Source organism: Gossypium hirsutum, chromosome A10, assembly GCF_007990345.1.
Source record: "Gossypium hirsutum isolate 1008001.06 chromosome A10, Gossypium_hirsutum_v2.1, whole genome shotgun sequence".
Taxonomy (NCBI): Eukaryota; Viridiplantae; Streptophyta; class Magnoliopsida; order Malvales; family Malvaceae; genus Gossypium; species Gossypium hirsutum.
Genome location: NC_053433.1, coordinates 81,924,181 through 81,944,777, shown reverse-complemented (window position 1 = coordinate 81,944,777; position 20,597 = coordinate 81,924,181). Strand labels below are relative to the sequence as shown.

Below are 20,597 nucleotides of genomic sequence, written 5' to 3'. Positions count from 1 at the left end.
CGGCGAGCCCCAAAAAGCTCCGAACTTCAGTAATATTTCTCGGAGGTTTCCAGTCAAGTATGGCTGAAATTTTGTTCGGGTCAACTCGAATACCCGACGCGGATACCACATGACCCAAGAAGCTAACCTCTCTTAACCAGAACTCACACTTACTGAACTTAGCATATAACTGCTTATCCCGCAAAATTTGCAGCACTAGCCTCAGATGCTCAGCATGTTCGGTCTCATCTCTTGAATAGACCAAAATGTCATCAATGAACACAACTACGAACTGATCCAAATACGGTCTGAAGATCCGATTCATCAAATCCATAAATACCGCAGGGGCATTAGTGAGCCCAAACGGCATCACTAAGAATTCATAGTGACCATATCTCGTTCTGAAGGCAGTTTTGGGAATATCTGGATCTCGAATTCGCAACTGATAATAGCCCGATCTCAAATCTATTTTTGAGAACACTGAGGCTCCCTTCAGTTGGTCGAACAAATCATCGATGCGCGGCAACGGATATTTGTTCTTTATCGTCACTTTATTCAGCTGACGATAGTCAATGCACAACCTCATGGTTCCGTCCTTCTTTTTCACGAACAATACTGGTGCACCCCAAGGTGAGAAACTTGGTCGAGCGAAACCTCTATCCGTCAGTTCTTGCAACTGAGCTTTCAACTCCTTTAACTCAGTTGGTGCCATACGATATGGAGCTATCGAAATCGGCGTAGTCCCAGGTACAAGCTCAATACCAAACTCTACCTCCCGAACAGGTGGTAAACCCGGTAATTCTTCCGGAAAAACATCCGGGTATTCACAAACCACCGACACAGATTCGGGTTTCTTTTCTAATTCTTTGTCATCAAGCACATATGCAAGGTATGCTTCGCACCCTTTTCTTACATATTTCTGTGCCAACATTGCTGATATTACAGCTGGCATCCCCTCCAAGTTCGCAGACTCAATTCGGACTACTTCGTTATTTGCGCACCTCAAATCAATAGTCTTGCTCTTGCAATTCACAATCGCATCATGCGCGGTCAACCAATCCAACCCAAGGATAACATCAAATTCATCAAACGGCAAAAGCATCAAGTCCGCTGGAAAACAGGAACCTCGAATTTCCAGGGGACATTTCTTACACACTTTGTCGATAATCACGTAACGACCCAAGGGATTTGACACCCGAATTACGAACTCAATAGACTCAATAGGTAAAGTCTTACTGGATGCTAAGGTTTCACATATGTAAGAATGAGTAGAACTGGGGTCAATCAAAGCAATTACATTAGTATCAAAGAGGGTGAATGTACCGGTAATAACATCAGGCGAAGAAGCATCCTCGCGGGCACGTATAGCATAAGCTCTAGCAGGCGCACGAGCTTCGGATCTGGTTATATCATCTCTAGATCCTCTCTGACCACCACCAGCATTGCCCATATTTCCAGATGGTCTACCTCGAGCAGTGGTAGCACCCGGTCTCCCACTCTGATTTGCATTCTGTCCCGACAACCTCGGGCAATCTTTAATGAAGTGGTCCACTGATCCGCATTTGTAACAGGAGCGGTCAGGAAATCTACAACTCCCCGAATGCCATTTACCGCAATATCGGCATTTCGTCCTGTCTCGACGTTCATTCCCAACACTGGCGACCGAAGTGCCTCGTGTACCCACAGGGGGTCGATCACGATCTCGTCCAAAAAGGCCCGAAGTGCCTCTAAACTGGCCCGCATCATCTCGAAATCTCTTCGATGTCTGTTGAAGAGACCTTCCCGAGGACCTTTTACGAAACTCTCCAGTTCCCTCATCAACTCTTTGCTTTTCTTTTCTAAGCTCTTCGGCTTTACAAGCTCGTTCAACAAGTACCACGAACTCTCGTATTTCAAGAACGCCAACGAACATCTTTATATCTTCATTCAGCCCATCCTCGAAGCGTTTACACATAATAGCTTCGGACGAAACACATTCCCGAGCGTATTTGCTAAGTCTAACAAATTTTCGCTCGTAATCAGTAACCGACATGGAGCCTTGCTTAAGCTCAAGAAATTCCTTCCGTTTTTGATCAACAAATCTCTGACTGATATACTTTTTCCGAAACTCAGTTTGGAAAAACTCCCAAGTTACTTGCTCTCGGGGCACAATAGAAGTCAGAGTACTCCACCAATAGTAGGCAGAATCACGTAGCAAGGAGATAGCACACTTTAGGCATTCATCGGGTGTACAAGATAGCTCATCGAGTACCCGGATAGTGTTGTCCAGCCAAAATTCAGCTTGCTCAGCATCATCGCTATCCATAGCCTTAAATTCAGTAGCCCCATGTTTTCGGATTCTGTCAACTGGGGGCTTATTTGACCTTATTTGGTCCGTTACCGGTGGTATTGTAGGTGCGGGGGTAGTATTTTTCGGGAATGGAGGTTGTGGAACAGCCATATTAGTTCGAATGTATTGGTTAAACCAATCATTCATCACGCTATAGAATGCTTGTCTAGCTTCATCATTCGGATTACTAGCATTAGGTTGAGAGTCCGCCGGCACTGTCCCTTGTGCGGGAGCAGGCGCTACACTCTCAAGATCATCAGCTACCTCTCGGTCACGATCGGGATCCATTACTATAAATAAACACATTTACGATGGTCAGAAATCACCACACTATCAAGTAATCACATAAAATGGCATGTATAGCTAGACCCAAAACATTACGGTAGTCCTAGAATCGACTAAACCGTAGCTCTGATACCAATAAAAATGTAACACCCCGAACCCGAGACCGACACCGGAGTCGGACACGAGATGTTAACAAACTTTGAAAACTTTTTCCAGACACTGCCCAGTCTGAGTACTAGTCGCTTCAAAAATCATATCTTGAGTTTCACAACTCGAAAATCAGTTTTGTGATTTTTCCCTGAAACTAGACTCATGTCCCCACCTATCTATTTTTTTCTAGAATTTTTGGTCGGGCCAATTAGTACAGTTTATTAGTCAAAGTCTCCCATGTTACAGGAGTCGACTACACTGACCTTTTCCCATTACGACTTGGATATCTCTCTGCACAGAGCTTCAATACTGATGCCGTTTGTTTCTATGGAAACTAGACTCAGAGAGGAATCCATAAATATATGGTATGACCCCTAATTATCTCTGGTAAATTTATAGTGAATTTCCAAAGTCGGAACAGGGAATCCAGAAACTGTTCTGGCCCTGTTCCACAAGAACCCGAATATCTCTTACTGTACTGTTCCTATGATTGTTTCGTTACTTCCATATGAAAGTAGATTCATCAAGGTTCGATTACATAATTTATTCACTATTTAATTCCACTCCTACGAATTCTTGTGATTTTTCCAATCCACACCACTGCTGCTATCAGCTTCTGTTTTCAAAGTAAACCTTACCTAATTTGGGGTTTCATGGACCAACTAGGGCCTTGTCATACATAAGCCCACATATGATCATACTTAGCCATTCCAGTGGCTGATCATTTGCTCAACACTTCCATTCCAACTATAGTTACATCATGAAACCATCTATACATTCATAAACACGAATGGTCTAATGCCATACTCCACTTCTACAAGCCATTTTCGCATGGCTGTACACTTATACATTTCATAAAGTACTCGAAAAACAACAATGGGTAGTCCTATACATGCCATATCAAGATTCAACCAAAATAGTACCCAAAAGAGCCTTTGATAGTGTGGGCGACTTCGACTTCAAGATCCCGAGTCCGATAGCTGGAGAACCAAAAATCTATAAAACAGAGGAGCAATGTAACGAGTAAGCAATTTATGCTTAGTAAGTTTGAGCAAGGAATTCCAGCATAAACAAAGAATATCACACATTTAGCTAAACGGAATATTTCATAATACGCAATTTATCGATATTAAACTTGCTTCACAACATTAACAACCCTTATGCACATACACAATAGACTAACTTAGCCGAAGGCCGATAGCTCGTTTATCAACTGAGCGAACATTTATTTGTAAGGGCTCGATTAAATTCAACACATACGTAACATATCCCCATATTGGGATGTTTTTCGAGTATTCGCTGGAATTTTACAGCAAGCTCATTCATTACCAAATCACGTACCTTCGGGATTTAACCGGATATAGCTCCTCGTTCAAATGCCTTCGGGACATAGCCCGGATTTAGTAACTCACACAATGCCTTCGGGACATAACCCGGATTTAACAATTCGCACGAATGCCTTCGGGACTTAACCCGGATTTAACAACTCGCACGAATGCCTTCGGGACTTAACCCGGATTTAGTATCTCGCACAAAGGCCTTCGGATCTTAATCCGGATATATTCACTTAGCACAAAGCCTTCGGGACTTAGCCCGGACAGCATTCAATTAATCATGCACATCTAACAATAATTCATGGCACATTCATATTTCATTTTCGTTTACGAAACTCAAACACAAGGCACATATTGTCCTTGCACATTCGGCTCAATAGCCACACATAGAGCATGATTTAATCACATCGAAATTTAAGCTCTCTTACTCAAGAACTTACCTCGGGTGTTGTCGAACGATTCCGCTAGCTATTCAACCACTTTTTCCTTCCCTTTATCGGTTTTATTTCCCCTTTGCTCTTGAGCTTAATCAAACAAATAAATTGATTTCATCATTTAGGCATCAAAAGATGAACACAAGGCACTTAGCCCATATTTATACATTAGACATTAAAGTCTCATACATGCAAAAATCATGCATCAACACAACATATTAGCTAATTTCTTTCCCCTTGGCCGAATATGCATGTCCATTTTTGGGGTCGATTTCAACACTTAATACACACATATACACACTAGTAAAGCATCCTCCCCCTTTTCATCAATTTAACACATGCATTGCTCATTAACATGCAAAGTTACATTCGGCCTTAGCACACATCTTGCTAGCCGATTCTTCTCCATTTAGCAACCAATGCACATATGTGCTCACACAAAAATGCTAAAAAGGAGGTTCAAGAATCATCAAGCCATCATCACATGCATCATTAACAAGCTTCATATTTTGCATGCAATGGCATTAACACAACCTCCACCTAGGCCGAATCTTAACTCATCCTCATGCCTCATCACCACAACATCAAACATCAACCAAGAATGATGCATCCATGGTCAAGTGCCATTTCCATCACATAGCAAGATTTAGACCATGGGTTAGGTAGAACTCAAGCTAACAACTAAAACATGCATGCCTCTCATGGAACATCATCAAACATACCTTAGCCTAGCTACATGCATGGCCGAATCTCTTCACCTTTCTTCTTCTTTCCTCCTTAAAATTTTTGGCCAAGGATGAACCAAAGGATGAGAAAATTTTTCTTTGTTTTTCTTTCTAGTTTTGGCAAGCATGAAGATGAGAAAAGGATGAACAAAATTCCCCCTTTCTCTTCTTTAGCTCACGGCAATGGGGGGGGGACAAACACTACACACACATTTTTTTTTCTTTTGTTTTCCATTTCTTTATTACCCATACTCCTTATTTTATTCTTCCATTAACAAAACATGTTTCATGACATGTTATGCCCATCATTCCTTGTCATGGCCGGCCACTACTCATTAGGGGGGGAAATTTGACATGCAAGTCCCCCTTTGTCCACATGCACTAATAGGTCCTCACACATTGACCTATCACATTTTTGAATTTTCTCACATAAGTCCTATTGACTAAATTCACATGCAATCAACCAAATCGAAGCTTGAAATTTTCACACATTCATAATTACATATTCTACACAATAAGTATCACATTCAAACATTTCGGTGACTCGGTTTAGCGGTCCCGAAACCACTTCCCGACTAGGGTCAACTTTGGGCTGTCACAGCGGTGGTAGCCTCCGTCGCCATCTCCAAAATTATTCTCTTTGATTGTTGGAGATGATGCGGTCGTTGAGAGCACCAAAAATATCCTATCCCTATAAATATTGAAAATAATAAAAATAATAGTATAAGGGAAGTAAGGTCAAATCATCAGGGATCGGATTTGCACAATTGCTTGTTCCTCAAAATCCTGGTCAGAATCGTGCCCAAGACAACTTGCGTACCTGGAAAAGAAAAAAAGAACAAAATTAAAAGTTTTGATCTGGAAAAATAAAATAAAAACAGAATTAAAAGTTTTGATTGGAATTTCAAAGATTAAAAATAATAGAAATAAATAAAGTTGAGGAAAATGTGTTCTTATAGAGAGGTTCCAGCCTCCGGTTGTCTCGATCCACCTTGGGTTCTATCCTCGGCTTTTAGGTGATCCTTCTCAAACAGAATAAGTCAGTTATAGTGGAAGAGGATGCCTACGACCACCAGCTCCAAGAATTTAGACTTACAATTTAGCGGAACCTGACTCTAGCCAACAATCGCTTTTGTAGGTTCGTCTTAAGCTAGATCATCACTTCTCAATGGCGAATCCCACGCCATTTTTTCTCTTGGGCTCGCCAACCTCTGACACAGTAAGCTAACGAACTGACTGTGCAACCTTCCCAAAATATACAAAGCGGTCGTCTTTGCACACGTTGAAAAGATCACCTTTTAAGGGACATGGATGGAAGCGTCAGCCCTGTAATGCGGAGAACCGATGAATATTCGTCGAGAAGGCTAAGTATGAATTCTAAGCTCAATAACCCTTTTTGGGGAATTTTGACAACCTTCGGCTAGATATATTTAGTGGCTCATGTTTTTTCTGGAAAAACAAATAAATATAATGGGAATGGAATTTTTATTGAAAGAAAATATGGAAAAAATAAAAGGCTAAACTTTATGGGGAGAGACTGTTTATAGAAAAAAATAATGTGAAACTTGTGTTACTCCATCCCCTATTTATAGTACTAGGAAAGATAGTCTAGTCCTACTTAAATTCCAAAAGATAAATACAAATAATTAAAGATAAATAAAGATAAATAAAAATAAATCCTAAAATTTAATCTAAATAATAATCCTTAATAATTATTCTAATATAATTGGAATTAAAATAAAGTCTTGTGATATAAAATCTCTTCTTTTGCACTTTATCCCTTATGTTGTCCATGCTTGCATTTTTGGCACCACCTTTTTCCCTATATTGCATGTTGGCCCATTTTTTCTTCAAATTCGCGATTTTTTCCCTTAAATTTCCTTTTGCCTCTAATTTAGTCTCTGAAAGATAAAACACCATAAATAGCTCAAATTAGTAGGGTCATACTCAAAATAAACATGCAATTAACACATAAAAATATGTCGTTCTAGAGTATTATCAGGAGAATTTGAATGAAAACGATAGATCCGAAGACAATATGAAATTAAAACAATAGACTTTGAGGCATAGATAATGCTTTCCAAAAAGAACAATTTGTCCCCACATAAAGTTGCTAGAGGGTTAAGGCAAATGCCCTACCAGGATATAACGAAGCTTTTATATTTCCTTTTATTAGCAAAATCGAGGAATTCCCTGAATCTTACACTAATTTCTGAAATTGGATCAAATGTTATAATATATTTTGAGCACCATAGTTTTTCTATTTATATGCATTCACTATTGAAGAGCCACAACCCTTTGTATTGGACACACTTCTTAGAAGAAACATGTCCCATGTAAATCAAATGTATCAATTGGATGAATGAATCATCACTTTCTGATCCAAATAAGTGCTCATAAATCACATCAAGTGATCCATTAATAATATCTAATGAATTTGTAATCTATGATTTCCAACACAAGTTACAGGCAATAGATGCGTATAAATTCCTGGAATCATAAGAGTTGAGTTTGTTACCTTGTAGCAATTGAAAAAGTTCGGATTATAAAAATACAAATCGTAAACTTTGAGCTATTCGTTGATAACTTTATCCTTTTCCTTCCTTTCGAGGAATCTAAGTAGACGTTAGCTATAGATTAACATAAACACATAACACTATCAAAATACAATCAATTTCAAAATCAATCGTTAATTTATAAAAAAATTGTATTTTATTCAATTTAGTCCCTAAAATCGAAACTAACATAACTTTCAATCTAGAACTTATATTCTCAATCTATTTTTCACTATAGTCCAACTAGGACATCCTATTTCTCATTTCTATTACAAATTTTAAAATCTATGCATTTTAGTCCTTATTGTGCAAAACTATAAATTAACTTCAAATTTTAGTTTTTTTTTTACTTCTAAACTTAAAATCTATCAAACTAGTACCTAAAACTTAAAAGATTCATTAATGGCAACTGTCTAAATCTTTAACAATTTCAAAAAATAATACATGACTCAACTATCTTAAGCTTTCTGGATTCAAAAACATAAAAATTACAAGAAAATGGACTAAATTGATTAACCAATTGAAGTTTTGAACTTTAGAACCCTAGAGGCCGATGTTCTCTTTTCTATCTTTTCTTCTCATGATTTGCATGAACAAATTAGGGAAAAATGTTTTGATTTCTCTGCTAAATTTCCATTATCTATATTTTATTTTAACATATTTTATAACTAATAATATTATTAAGGGTAAATTACACTAACAGTTACTCAACTTTGGGGTAGCTAACAAAACAGTCACCTAGGTTTCATTTCAGTCACTCAACTTTTAAAAAATAACAAAACAGTCACTTACGTTATTATAAAAGTGACAAAACAATAGTGATGTGGCCAGTTAACTTGCCACGTTGGATGTCTATAGTGGAAACCCACCGAAGTTAAGAAGAAATTAAAAAAAAACCTAAAAAAACCCTTAATAATAGAGAAGAAGAAGAAGAAGAAGAAGAAGAAGAAGAAGAAGAAGAAAATGTAACATGAAATTTTATATTCCAGTGACCATTCTGAACTTTGACGATCAGAGTTCATAATTTTTCGAACTCCGATAAGAAATTTCATATTCAGGTGACCATTCCCAAATTCCAACATGGAGAAAATTTGAAACAAAATGAAAACTACACAACCCCATCCTAGGGACTCGATTTTTTCTTCATCACCATTTTTCAGTGAATGGAAATTTGCAATAGAGGGGAAATTGTTGTTATTTGAAAAAAAAAGGAGTAAAGAATATTGTAGCTAAGGGGATTGATTTTCGAGAAACTATTCGCATATACAACTTTGGCCTGCCAAATGCTACTAGTGATTATTTACATTAGGCTAGAAGAATCAAAGAACCAAACATAAAAGGAAAAAAAATGAACCCAAAATGAAAACTCAAAAATAAAAGAACCCATTTTTCGTAATTGAAACACCATGTCTTTGCAGATGTAAAGTTTTTGTTGGGGAAGATAATGTATCAAGAATTGCAGAGTAGGTAAGAAAATTTCATCAAACATATGTTTTTTCTTTGAAAAAAATAATGGATTGGGTTTTAGGGGCTATGTGTATTTGTGCAAATGACATAATTTGTTTGCAGTTTCAGTGGCAACAATGAAAGGCCATAAGCACAGTAGTTGATTTCGGAATCACTAAAGGCATCTCTATTTTTTCTCTTCCTCCTCCTCCTTCTTCTCCTCCTATTCTTCTTCTTTTTCTTCTTTTCTTTTTTTTCCTTTTCTTAAACCTTAAATTGGTGCTGATAGGGCTGTTAAATTGGTGGTAATTGGCCAGCTAGAGGGTTTTTTGACATCAAGTACACCATATCTGCCATGTCACTTTACTGTGATGTCTGTGACGGAAAACGAAAAAAAGAGATTGTTTTATCACTTTTCTAAAGTTGAGTGACTAAAATGAAACTAAGGTGACTATTTTATCAGTTACCCCAAAGTTGAGTGACTGTTGGTGTAATTTACCCTATTATTAAATTCTTATAAGATACATATCCTTAAAACCACAATAGCCACAATCCACTATTAACTAAATAGTGGTACAATTGTTACTTATGGCCCCTACTTTAATTTCTAATTGAAGTTTCATCGGTAATTGTATTTCTATCATTTTTACAATTTAATCCCTAAATCTGAATAAACCATTATTCGATAAATTTACCTAACCCAAATTCAATTCACCTATAACATAACTCCATAAATATTTTTATATTTAATAAAAATATTTTCGACCTCGGTTTACGAAAACAAAGTCCCAAAACTAAATTTTTCAACACCACTGATTTTCGGATCATTACAGATTTAATGCACTTAACATTGACTATATAAGTCTTTATATAGCCCTAATTTTCACTACCTTCATTTTTCTAAGTAATATGAGATATAAATTTTTATATAAATTCATAATCTCTTCTTTTTTCTTTTTTCTAAATAATGTGAGGTTCTATCTCCTACACTTAGCACTAAACTTAGCTAAAAATTACTCACCAAAGTCAAACTTTTTTATAATATAAACATAACGACATATATTTTTTATTAAGTTGACGTTGATATTTATCACTTTTTGACACCAAAATGACACACAGCCAGAATTTAACATCAAAATGCCTTTCCACATTCGGGTGATTGTACACTAGCTTGGCTAAAGTAGTTTTTCCAAGACCTTCCAGGCCTACTATAGGTACAACAATAACCACTTGGTCATCTTTGGGATTGACTAAAAAGTCAACTACCTTTGGGACATTAGTTTTCTTTCCAAAAATGTTGAAGTCATTGACGAAAGAGATTGTTTCCACATTTGATCCTCTAAATATAGGAGATATTTGGAGACTAAATTCATTGGCCAAATTGTTAAGGTCATCCAAAGATTTAAGGATGTCCTTAATTTTATAAGCCATCTCAAAACGAAATGCAACGGAGTTGGAAGGAGAACAGAAGTTCAATACCCTCCTTTCAATTTGGCTCTGAATCTCAACTTTGCTTCTAAGAATTTCATAAGAAAACTCATACAAGACATCATCAGCCTCATAAGCAACATCTTTGAAATTTTGCAACCAAAGCTTGACCGAGTTATTCTCAGTTCTCCTTGCTTCTGCATCTTGCACGAAAACTTCAACCATTTGAAGTGTGTCATTGTTAGGAATAGCAAAAGTTAGTTAAAGAAGGCTAACTGTTTGTTAACAGTTGATTAGTTATAGTTAGTTAGCTAGTCATCACTCTCTACAAATGTATATATATTCCTTTCTCTTCATTAATAAAGCAAGTCAGTATTGATCTTTCCATGATCTTGACATGGTATCTGAGCTAGGGTTTTTCTTGGGATAGCTCAATTTTTTTTTCTCTTCTCTCAGTTTCTTTTTTCATGGCAACTGAAACTATACCTCTGGGTGATACACCTTGTCATTCGTCTAATGTTGACGCCGCGCCTCCTTCACAAGGCCTTCACGCCATCTCTCTACCGAATATTCATTATTTTTCTAAACACGATACCATCAAACTCGGAGAGCATAACTTCTTGTTATGGAAACATTGGATCTTGTTGATTCTTGAAGGTTATGATCTTGAAGGATTTGTGCTTGGAACGATCTCTGTTCCATCTTCTCATCTCCTTAGACCTGACAGCCAGTATGTTAATAATCCGTTGTTTTTTATTCATAAAAAGCAGTATAAGTTCCTAGCTTCTTGGTTACTTTCCACGGTCACTGATGAAATTTTGATTCATCTTACTTCTGCCAAGACCAGTTTTGATATCTGGTCTATTATTGAAAGAAGATTTGGGGAGAAATCCAACATCAAATTGTCGACCATGCGACATGCATTATACTCGCTCAAAAAAGGCAGTCTTACTATAAAGGAATATTTGACTAAGGTGAAAACTCTCAGTGACAGTCTCAATGCTGCTGGCAGTCTGGTCATAGAGCAAAAACATGTGAGCATCATACTAGTTGGGCTTTCATTGGAGTATGAGTCTGTTTGTGTGGTTACTTCTGCCACACCGATATCTCTCGAGCTGTTAACATAGATGCTTCTTGATTGTGAAGCACGATAGTTGCTTCTCTAACTGAGGTCTCATTGCAAGCTAATTTGGCATCTCACCCGAAGTAGAATAGTAACGTGACTTCTAAACACACTACTTTTTCTCCTTGTTGTAATCACGACTGTAAGCATAGCTACAGAGGGCAAGGCCGTGGCTGGTCTCGTGGTAGGTCTCGTGGCTCTGGTAGGAGTTGGTCAAGATCATGCCCGCAATGCCAATTATGTGGCAAGATAGGTCACTTAGTTCAGATGTGTTATCATCGGTTTGATGAAACATTTTCGGGTGTCAATCCCAACCAGAATCTGACGGTTAACTGTCATCAACTCAGTGATCAGGGAGTTTCCTCTACTTGTAATTCTTCATATCAGGCCTTTGTCACCTCTCCTCACCAACCTTCCTCTACTATTCATGATCAGGCTTGGTATCCAAACTCTGGAGTAACTAATCACATCACTCCTGACGTGACCAACCTTTCGACAGCCTCTTCTTACACAGGTACGCAGCAAGTTTCTATGGGTAATGGTGCTTCAATTTCGATTGCCAACATAGACTCTTTCAGTATGCAGGCTGGTTCTAGGTTTCTTCGACTAAAAAATGTACTACATGTTCCCACTGTGTGCAAAAACTTACTATCAGTTGGCCAATTTGCCAAAGATAATGCTGTATACTTTTAATTTCACCCATTACTTTGCTTTGTGAAGGATATTCAAACCAGGAAAATCCTTCTAGTGGGCTGCATGCATAACGGTCTCTATAAGTTTGATACTTCTGGACTGGTTTCCCACAAACATGGTGCCACTTCTCTGCCTCCTTTGACGTGCTTATACACCTCTCAACTTGTGCCTTCAACTGAAGTATGGCATAGTCGACTAGGTCATCTATGTACCAATGTTCTTGTTGATGTTTTACGTAGTTGTAATGTTTCTTTTCGACGTAGGGATTTATCTACCATTTGTTCAGTTTGCCAATTAGGCAAAGCTCATGAACTGCCCTTCAGTTCATCAAAAACATTGTATTCAATGCCTTTTGACATAGTTGAATCTGATGTTTGGGGCCCTGCTCATCTCAAATCAAATGGTTCTATTTATTATGTCTCCTTTGTAGACATGCATAGTAGGTACACCTGGGTGTATTTCCTCCAGATCAAAATCAGAGGTCTTCCAGTGTTTTCTCCATTTTAATGCCATGGTTCAAGTTCAGTTTGGTTGTACTATTAAGAGACTTCAAACAGATTGGAGAGGTGAATATCGGTCCCTGGCCAAAAAATTGTCATGTCTTGGAATTCAGCATCAGGTCACTTGTCCCCACACCTCCGAGCAGAATAGGGTGGTTGAGAGAAAGCATCGCCACCTAGTTGACATGGGGTTAACTCTTCTGGCACAGGATTCGTTACCTTTGGATTTCTGGTCTCATGCTTTTGCTCATGCTGTTCACTTATTGAACAGACTTCCTACTCCCATTCTCCAAAAGAAGAGCCCTTATGAGGTGCTCTACAAAACTCGACCTATATATTCACATCTTAAAGTTTTTGGGTGTGCTTATTTTCCTTGCTTAAGGCCATATCAAAATCACTAGATACAGTTTCAGTCCAGACAATGCGTGTTTCTTAGCGTTACTCCAAATAAAAAAGGTTATAAATATCTTGATCTGGATGGCCGCATCTTTATCTCTCGCCATATTACATTTAATGAAGCATTATTTCCTTTTCAGACTGGATACTTTTTAAAATCTGGTGCTGGCTCAACCAACTTTAGTCATCACATGTCTCGGCTTCCCTTGGTGGTTGTCTCACATACTGCTGGTTCTTTTGTAGTCGATCAAGCCATTCTTTCTCCTATGGCCGAGTCACTTCCTCCTTCTGACCAAAGGTCTCCTACTCACCAGTCTCGTTTTTCATCTTCTCATGCTACTCCTTCGATTACAGTTACTCCGTCTAGTCTTGATCAGCCTACTGTTCCTGGGAATGTTTATCCTATGAGAATTCGATCCAAAAATGGCATCTTCAAACCGAAAGTGTTTGTTTCCACTTTGTCAGAGAAGGAAACCTCTTCTATTCTTGAGGCTCTTCAAAGCCCTGTATGGACAGCCGCTGCTCACACTGAGTATGAGGCTTTACTTGCAAATTATACCTGGGATCTTGTTCCCTTACCCGAAGGCCCAAGGGCAGTAGGTTGCAAATGGATTTTCAAAGTTAAAAGACATGTTAATGGGTCTGTGGCTCGGTATAAGGGTCGATTAGTTGTAAAAGGCTATCTTCAAGAGGCCGGTTTTGATTTTCAGGAGACTTTTAGTCCTATGGTCAAACCAACAACCATTCGCATAGTCCTGGCTCTAGCAGTTTCCATGGGCTGGCCTCTTCGATAGGTCGACATTAACAATGCGGTCTTGAACGGTGACTTGCAGGAAGAAATATACATGGTTCAACCACCAGGGTTTGAACGACAAGGAGAAGGGGGTCAACAATTGGTCTGCAAGCTCAGGAAAGCTCTCTGTGGACTTAAGCAGGCACCACGAGCCTGGTTCTACAAGCTCAGGGATTTTCTTATCATTGCTCATTTTACTGTTTCAAAGGCTGATAATTCCTTGTTTATTCATCGGTCAGGGTCTCATCTACTCTATGTCCTTGTCTATGTTGATGACATAATAGTCATCAGGACAGATTCTCATGCTATAGATCGTTTTGTAAAGGAACTTGATGTCCAATTTTCTCTTAAAGACCTTGGCAAGTTGAGTTACTTTCTCGGTATTGAGCTCAATTATGCACCTAATGGGGTTTTCCTTAGTCAAAGTAAATATATACTTGATCTTCTTAAAAGGGCATCCATGGACAAGTCAAACGACTCACCTACACCCATGACAACAACTTGTCGTTTGACAGCTACTGAAGGTCCCTTTGTTACAGATCCAGCTCTGTACAGGAGCATAGTTGGTGCGTTATAGTATGTCGTTATTACCAGACCTGATATAGCTTTTTCAGTTAGCAATGTTTGCCAGTTCATGCATAAGCTATCAGAACTACATTTTAAAGCTGTCAAACGTATATTGCGATATCTAAAAGGAACTTTGGATTATGGCGTCAAGTTCACTAAAAGTCCAAAGCTTCTGCTTGTTAGGTGCATCTGTTAAAGGTAAAGGGCTACTATGGTGTGATAGCTCCGCGGCTGTGGCAGCCGTAGGGAATCCAGAAATGCATTCGAAATTTAAGCACGTTGAATTGGATCTATTTTTCGTATGAGAGAAAGTTGCTCAAGGTGTGTTCCAAGTTAGCCAGGTTCCAAGTCATGAACAAGTTGCCGATGTATTGACAAAACCATTGTCTACAGGGGTGTTTCACAAGTTTAAGGATCGGCTGCGGATAGTCTCTCGCTATATTGACGTTCCAGACCAAGAGTTGAGTAGCACGGGGAATGTTAGGAATAGCATAAGTTAGTTAAAGAAGGCTAACCGTTTGTTAACAGTTAATTAGTTATAGTTAATTAGCTAGTCATTACTCTCTACAAATGTATATATATATATATTCCTCTTTCTTCATTAATAAAGCAAGTCAGTATTGATCTTTCCATGATCTTGACAGTCACGAAGCTTTGTCAGCTCTTCCTTGAAACCCCAAGCAAGTTTGGTCAGTTCTGCAGTAACCGAGATCACCTTTGACACAATTCCTTCTAAAACAGCACCGATAAAAGTTTCAGCCATCTTTAATTATCCAAATACCTTGAAGACGCTTAGAAGGCAAACGAAGAAAAAGAAAAGAACAAAATCATATCAGTGAAAATTAAAACAACAGAAATTTCAGGGATGAAAGGTTTTACCAGGTTAACGAAATGAAATGAAGAAGCCAAACGTTGTTTTGATGAAAAACAAGACATGCAATAATTTTGGCGGTCACCCAATGTAAAAAAAAGAAGCTATCGGCTGCTAGCCTACTTGGTTCAGATATTTATTCTTTTACATTTTTTGTTGGTTGAGATGAAGACGACCACTAATCCAAAAAGAAACGGGCCAGTAAACATAAATTTCTATTAGACCCAGTGTCTCAGCCCATGTTATTAGGCCTATTGGCTATTAATATTATTGATTGGTAGGTTTCGTAGGGGTCTTAAATTCTCTTCTAATTCCAAACCCTGAATTTCCCTTCTTCCAAATTCAACACTTCATTCACTCGGCGACGTCAAGCACTTAAAGGTTAGTCTTCCTTAGTTTTCCTTTCTGCTATTCTATTGCTCTTTCTTCATTCATGTATCCCTACTCAAGGAGTTGCCTCACTCGTTAGCGGCTGCAGCGGCTGCTGTATCCCCTTTCTTCGAATTTCTCGTATTCTATCTGTATGAATTGAATAGATTGATTAGTTTGGGTTATGATTTAATCTTTTGTTTTTAGCTTGTTATGATGAAACTTTCGGATCCGCACAGTGACAGAAGTTTGTTTTGTAATTTACTGGCGTAATCGCCGTTTAGGGTTTAGTTGCATGCTAAATGTTCTTTTTTTCTTCTTTTGTTTTTTAAACCTTGTGGTTTTAGCTTAACTCTTTGAGCAATGGGTACATGTTCTTACTACTGAATCGAATGCCGAGTTGAACTTCCCTAGATTTGTTAACTCCTTGCCTAGCTTATTTTTGTTTTTTGCATCTCAATTCTATATATCTGTGTTTCATTTTTTATGGTTTAATAGTAAAATTTGGGTAACAGTACTATTGCCGCCCTTGTAATAGGAGTTGGATTTCAGTTTTCCCCTCTAGTAAAAAAAAAGGGGCAAATGAGTGGGCAAATCAGTCTCACTTGGCTACATCAAAGAGTAAATTAGTCATTTTGCTAAAAATTCCATCCATTTCTACTGTTAAGTGATGTCTGGTTGCTTGAATTAGTCCCTTAAGGTCTCTGTTTGTTAACAATTTCATCCATTTTGCTTGAATTAGTCTCTTCATATTAGCAAGAGGTACATGTGGCACACCATTGTCACTGTTTGGTTGCTCCGCCAGTCATTTCATCACTCAGCAATAGAAATAGATGAAATTTTTAACAAAAGGATTAGATTGCTCTTTGATATAAAGTACAAGGACTAATTAGTCTATTTTTGAGTAGAGAGGGCAAAATGCAATTCGACTCCTAGCATAGGAGCCTCCATAATCCTTTTACTGCAAAATTTGTTACTTTAGCTCATTTGTTTTACGTTAAGATTTTGATAGAGTAAATTGCCTATATTTCATGTCGTGGTTTAAAAGCACTTGCCCAGTGTTGTGAGAACTAAGGTGAACTGTATCAGTAACATTTTCCTTAAGGCTTGATTTTATTTAAGAACCTAACAAACTCAGCGCATAGGATTTCACTACCTTCAGTTTATTAGCTTGTTTTTGGTATAAGTTATTTTTTGCCCCTTTTGGTATAAGTTGCATTTATTTTGGTTTTTGATGTAATTGACACATTATTACAGCATATCTAGTCTAGTCAGCTCAGATTCTTCCAATTAGTCGAATTGTTTTGATGGTGTGTAAAAAAGATTTTTTTCTTTTCTGTTTGCGCTTTTCTCTGCTTCCAAGAAGTATATTTGTGATATAATTGTTGGCATGCCTGGGAAAAGGGATAGGATTGAAGCTGCATTAAATTTGCGATATAAGTTGTGAAGTCTAGGCTAGGATGCACTAATGTTATCTAAATACAATCATCTTATTTCATGTAAATTTTTATTTTCTATGATGTTAATTTTCAGGTTGTAGCTTAGAGAAGTGTACTTTTCTACGTGCTAAATACCAACCCGAGGTTTGAAGATGGAAATTGTTCCAAGGGAGGGTGAAAGTGCTTTGTCAGGTCCAAGGCCAATGGAATGGTCCACTGTTCCGTATGCTCCTCAAGGACCAGACAGAAATGGAAACAAACGTATGTCAAGTCTCGAATCACCAATAATGTTGCTTACCGGACATCAGAGTTCTATATATACCGTGAAGTTCAATCCAGCTGGGACTGTTGTTGCATCTGGATCGCATGACAGGGAAATTTTTCTGTGGAATGTCCATGGAGACTGCAAAAACTTCATGGTTCTCAAAGGGCACAAGAATGCAATTTTGGATCTTCATTGGACCACTGATGGATCCCAGATAGTATCAGCTAGCCCGGACAAAACTTTGAGAGCATGGGATGTTGAAACAGGGAAACAAATCAAAAAGATGGCAGAACATTCTTCTTTTGTGAATTCATGTTGTCCATCACGGAGAGGGCCACCTCTCGTTGTTAGTGGATCTGATGACGGAACTGCCAAACTTTGGGATATGCGTCAGAGAGGTGCCATCCAAACATTTCCTGATAAATACCAAATTACAGCCGTCAGTTTCTCCGATGCATCAGATAAGATCTTCACCGGTGGCATTGACAATGATATTAAGGTTTGGGACTTACGTAAAGGTGAAGTAACAATGACACTTCAAGGTCATCAAGACATGATAACAGGTATGAGTTTGAGTCCCGATGGTTCCTACCTTCTCACCAATGGTATGGATTGCAAACTCTGCATATGGGATATGCGCCCTTATGCACCACAGAATCGTTGCGTAAAGATTTTCGAAGGCCACCAACACAATTTCGAAAAGAACTTGTTGAAATGTGGCTGGTCACCAGATGGAAGCAAGGTCACAGCCGGTAGTTCAGATAGAATGGTCTACATATGGGATACAACATCTCGACGCATCTTGTACAAGCTTCCTGGCCACACAGGATCTGTGAATGAATCTGTATTCCATCCTAATGAACCGATCATTGGTTCTTGTAGCAGCGACAAACAGATATATCTGGGGGAGATATGAACTGTGCTCGTTTCTGCCTTGTTAGTGATTGCTAGACTAATCTTAGAGATCTTATTGCCCTAAGTAGACCTTTGAAAAAGTTGTATTTTGTCTCTGTAGTTTTAAAACTGAGAACATGACATCTTTATTGATAATGTAATGAATTTTGTTCAAAATTATTACATTTAGAAATACTGTTGGGATACAGGTCATACACAATCGCATTCTTCCTGCCCCTGTGAGGATTGACTTGGGAGTACCTGAGGCATCTTCCTGAATCATTGTTATGCCCCAACTTGTAGAAAATGGCTTGCTTTATTCATTGAATTGCTTCATTTCATTGAGTTGCATGCAACCAGTGTATTACATGGGAATTTGTTTTTTTAATATGATTTTATTATAATTGGGGGGAATGAGACGATTTATTGATTAAATAAAATTGTATTATCCTTAGTCTAAAACAAAATATAAAATAAAATAAAATACCAATGGTCATGATCTACATTAAATGATGTCAATATAAAATACAACACCCAATAAGAAGTATGGGTGATTAGCTAAAGAGCAAAAACTAGCCGTTAGGAGCTTAACTTTCATAGTTGGCACAACGGTCAGATGTCCAACTTTTCCACATGATACCCCCAAACCTCCTCTCTTTATATACTCTCCTCTCCTTTCTTTCCTCCTCCAACAAACCTTCAATTCTCTTTCAGAAACACATTTTCAAACCTGAAATTTCCATTTGTCCATTCCAAGCTCTCACCAATGGGTCTCTCAGTTGAGAATTCGGTAACACAATCTCATACCCGAACCCACAAAACCTTCCTCATCACCAACTACATCCTCTTGGGAGCTGCTTCCGCCTGTATCTTCCTCATCCTCTCCCTCCGCTTGCTCCCGTCCTTGTGTGGATTCTTCCTTATCCTCCTCCATGTCGTCACCATAGCCGCTGCCGTCTCGGGTTGCTCCGTCGTCACTTCCGGGTCCAACAAGTTCTACGCAGCTCACATGGTGGTGATGGTGTTGACATCGATATTCCAGGGCTCGGTTTCGGTGCTTATATTGACCCGAACTTCTGATTTCTTGGGGTACTTGAAGTCCTACGTGAGGGAAGATGATGGGGCGGTGATACTGAAGTTGGCTGGTGGGCTATGTGTGGCTGTTTTCTGCTTGGAATGGATGGTGTTGGGGCTTGCTTTTGTGTTGAGATACTATGCCTTTGTGGAAGGTCATGGGGTTGGCAATGGCAGCCAAGCAGCATATCAGAGAAATGGGAAGGTTCAAGATGAAGATTTGAAGAAGTGGCCATGGCCAATCCAAGTTTAAAAATGATAATTTTCATATATGCATGTCAGATTGGTTATTCGTTGATTTGTTTGTAATGTTTGGTTGATTGAAATTTTATTTTCGAAATCAGCATATATCTTCCTCCTCCCCCAATCTTTAGTGACTGCGCATAACACCATTTAAACTCAATGGAACCGTTACTCAGACAAATCCAACCACTTCAACATTGCTCATCATTTCATCTTTGTTTCTTGATTTTGATTGGAATCCAAACTTCTACTGAATATATCACATTCAAATCATTTAACCCTGTAATTAGTTTCTAATTTTTTTCACATTAATTTCGCATAAAGCTATCAAATTTTAAAGTTAATGTGGATACAATTTTTAAACTAATATCAGAAAATTTATCAAATTTAAGAATTGAATACTATACATGAGGAATGTTGTTTCAAAATATATAATATTTTATCACACAACACAAAATTTGGTTAAAATTAGACGCTTTCATAACTATGTATGGTAAACTATTATCCGCAGTCTCCATCAAATAGAAATTTTTTTATTTAAATTAGTAAAGTTAAAATTACACTTTAGCCTCCTTAAAAACGATAAAAATTTAATTTAATCTTTTAAAAATTATAAAGATATAAACTATTCAAACAGTGAAATTAAATTTTTACTATTGTAAAAATTAAAATTTAATTTCAGTTCCCTTAAATTTTTTTCCTTCG

General features: G+C 38.0%; 2 protein-coding genes across 3 annotated transcripts; both read left to right on the top strand.

Annotated features, from left to right (window-relative positions):
• The first annotated feature begins 15,603 nt into the window (after positions 1-15,603).
• Positions 15,604-18,752, top strand: LOC107896773 (U5 small nuclear ribonucleoprotein 40 kDa protein). 2 transcript variants are annotated; one of them, XM_016822044.2, is made up of 2 exons: positions 15,604-15,989; positions 17,511-18,752. In XM_016822044.2, exon 2 carries the CDS (start codon positions 17,569-17,571, stop codon positions 18,595-18,597), a length of 1,029 nt encoding a protein of 342 aa, XP_016677533.1. In that variant the 5' UTR covers positions 15,604-15,989; positions 17,511-17,568; the 3' UTR covers positions 18,598-18,752. The 2 variants fall into 2 exon arrangements, with proteins under 2 accessions (XP_016677533.1, XP_016677534.1); XM_016822045.2 differs by lacking the exon at positions 15,604-15,989 and adding an exon at positions 16,016-16,129.
• A 154-nt stretch (positions 18,753-18,906) lies between these two features.
• Positions 18,907-19,997, top strand: LOC107896775 (uncharacterized). Its single transcript, XM_016822046.2, has one exon. It carries the CDS (start codon positions 19,342-19,344, stop codon positions 19,900-19,902), a length of 561 nt encoding a protein of 186 aa, XP_016677535.1. The 5' UTR covers positions 18,907-19,341; the 3' UTR covers positions 19,903-19,997.
• Positions 19,998-20,597: the final 600 nt, after the last annotated feature.

Coding starts and splice junctions, on each gene's coding strand:
- LOC107896773 (XM_016822044.2), top strand. CDS start 17,569: ATGGAAATTGTTCCAAGGGAGGGTGAAAGTGCTTTGTCAGGTCCAAGG.
- LOC107896775 (XM_016822046.2), top strand. CDS start 19,342: ATGGGTCTCTCAGTTGAGAATTCGGTAACACAATCTCATACCCGAACC.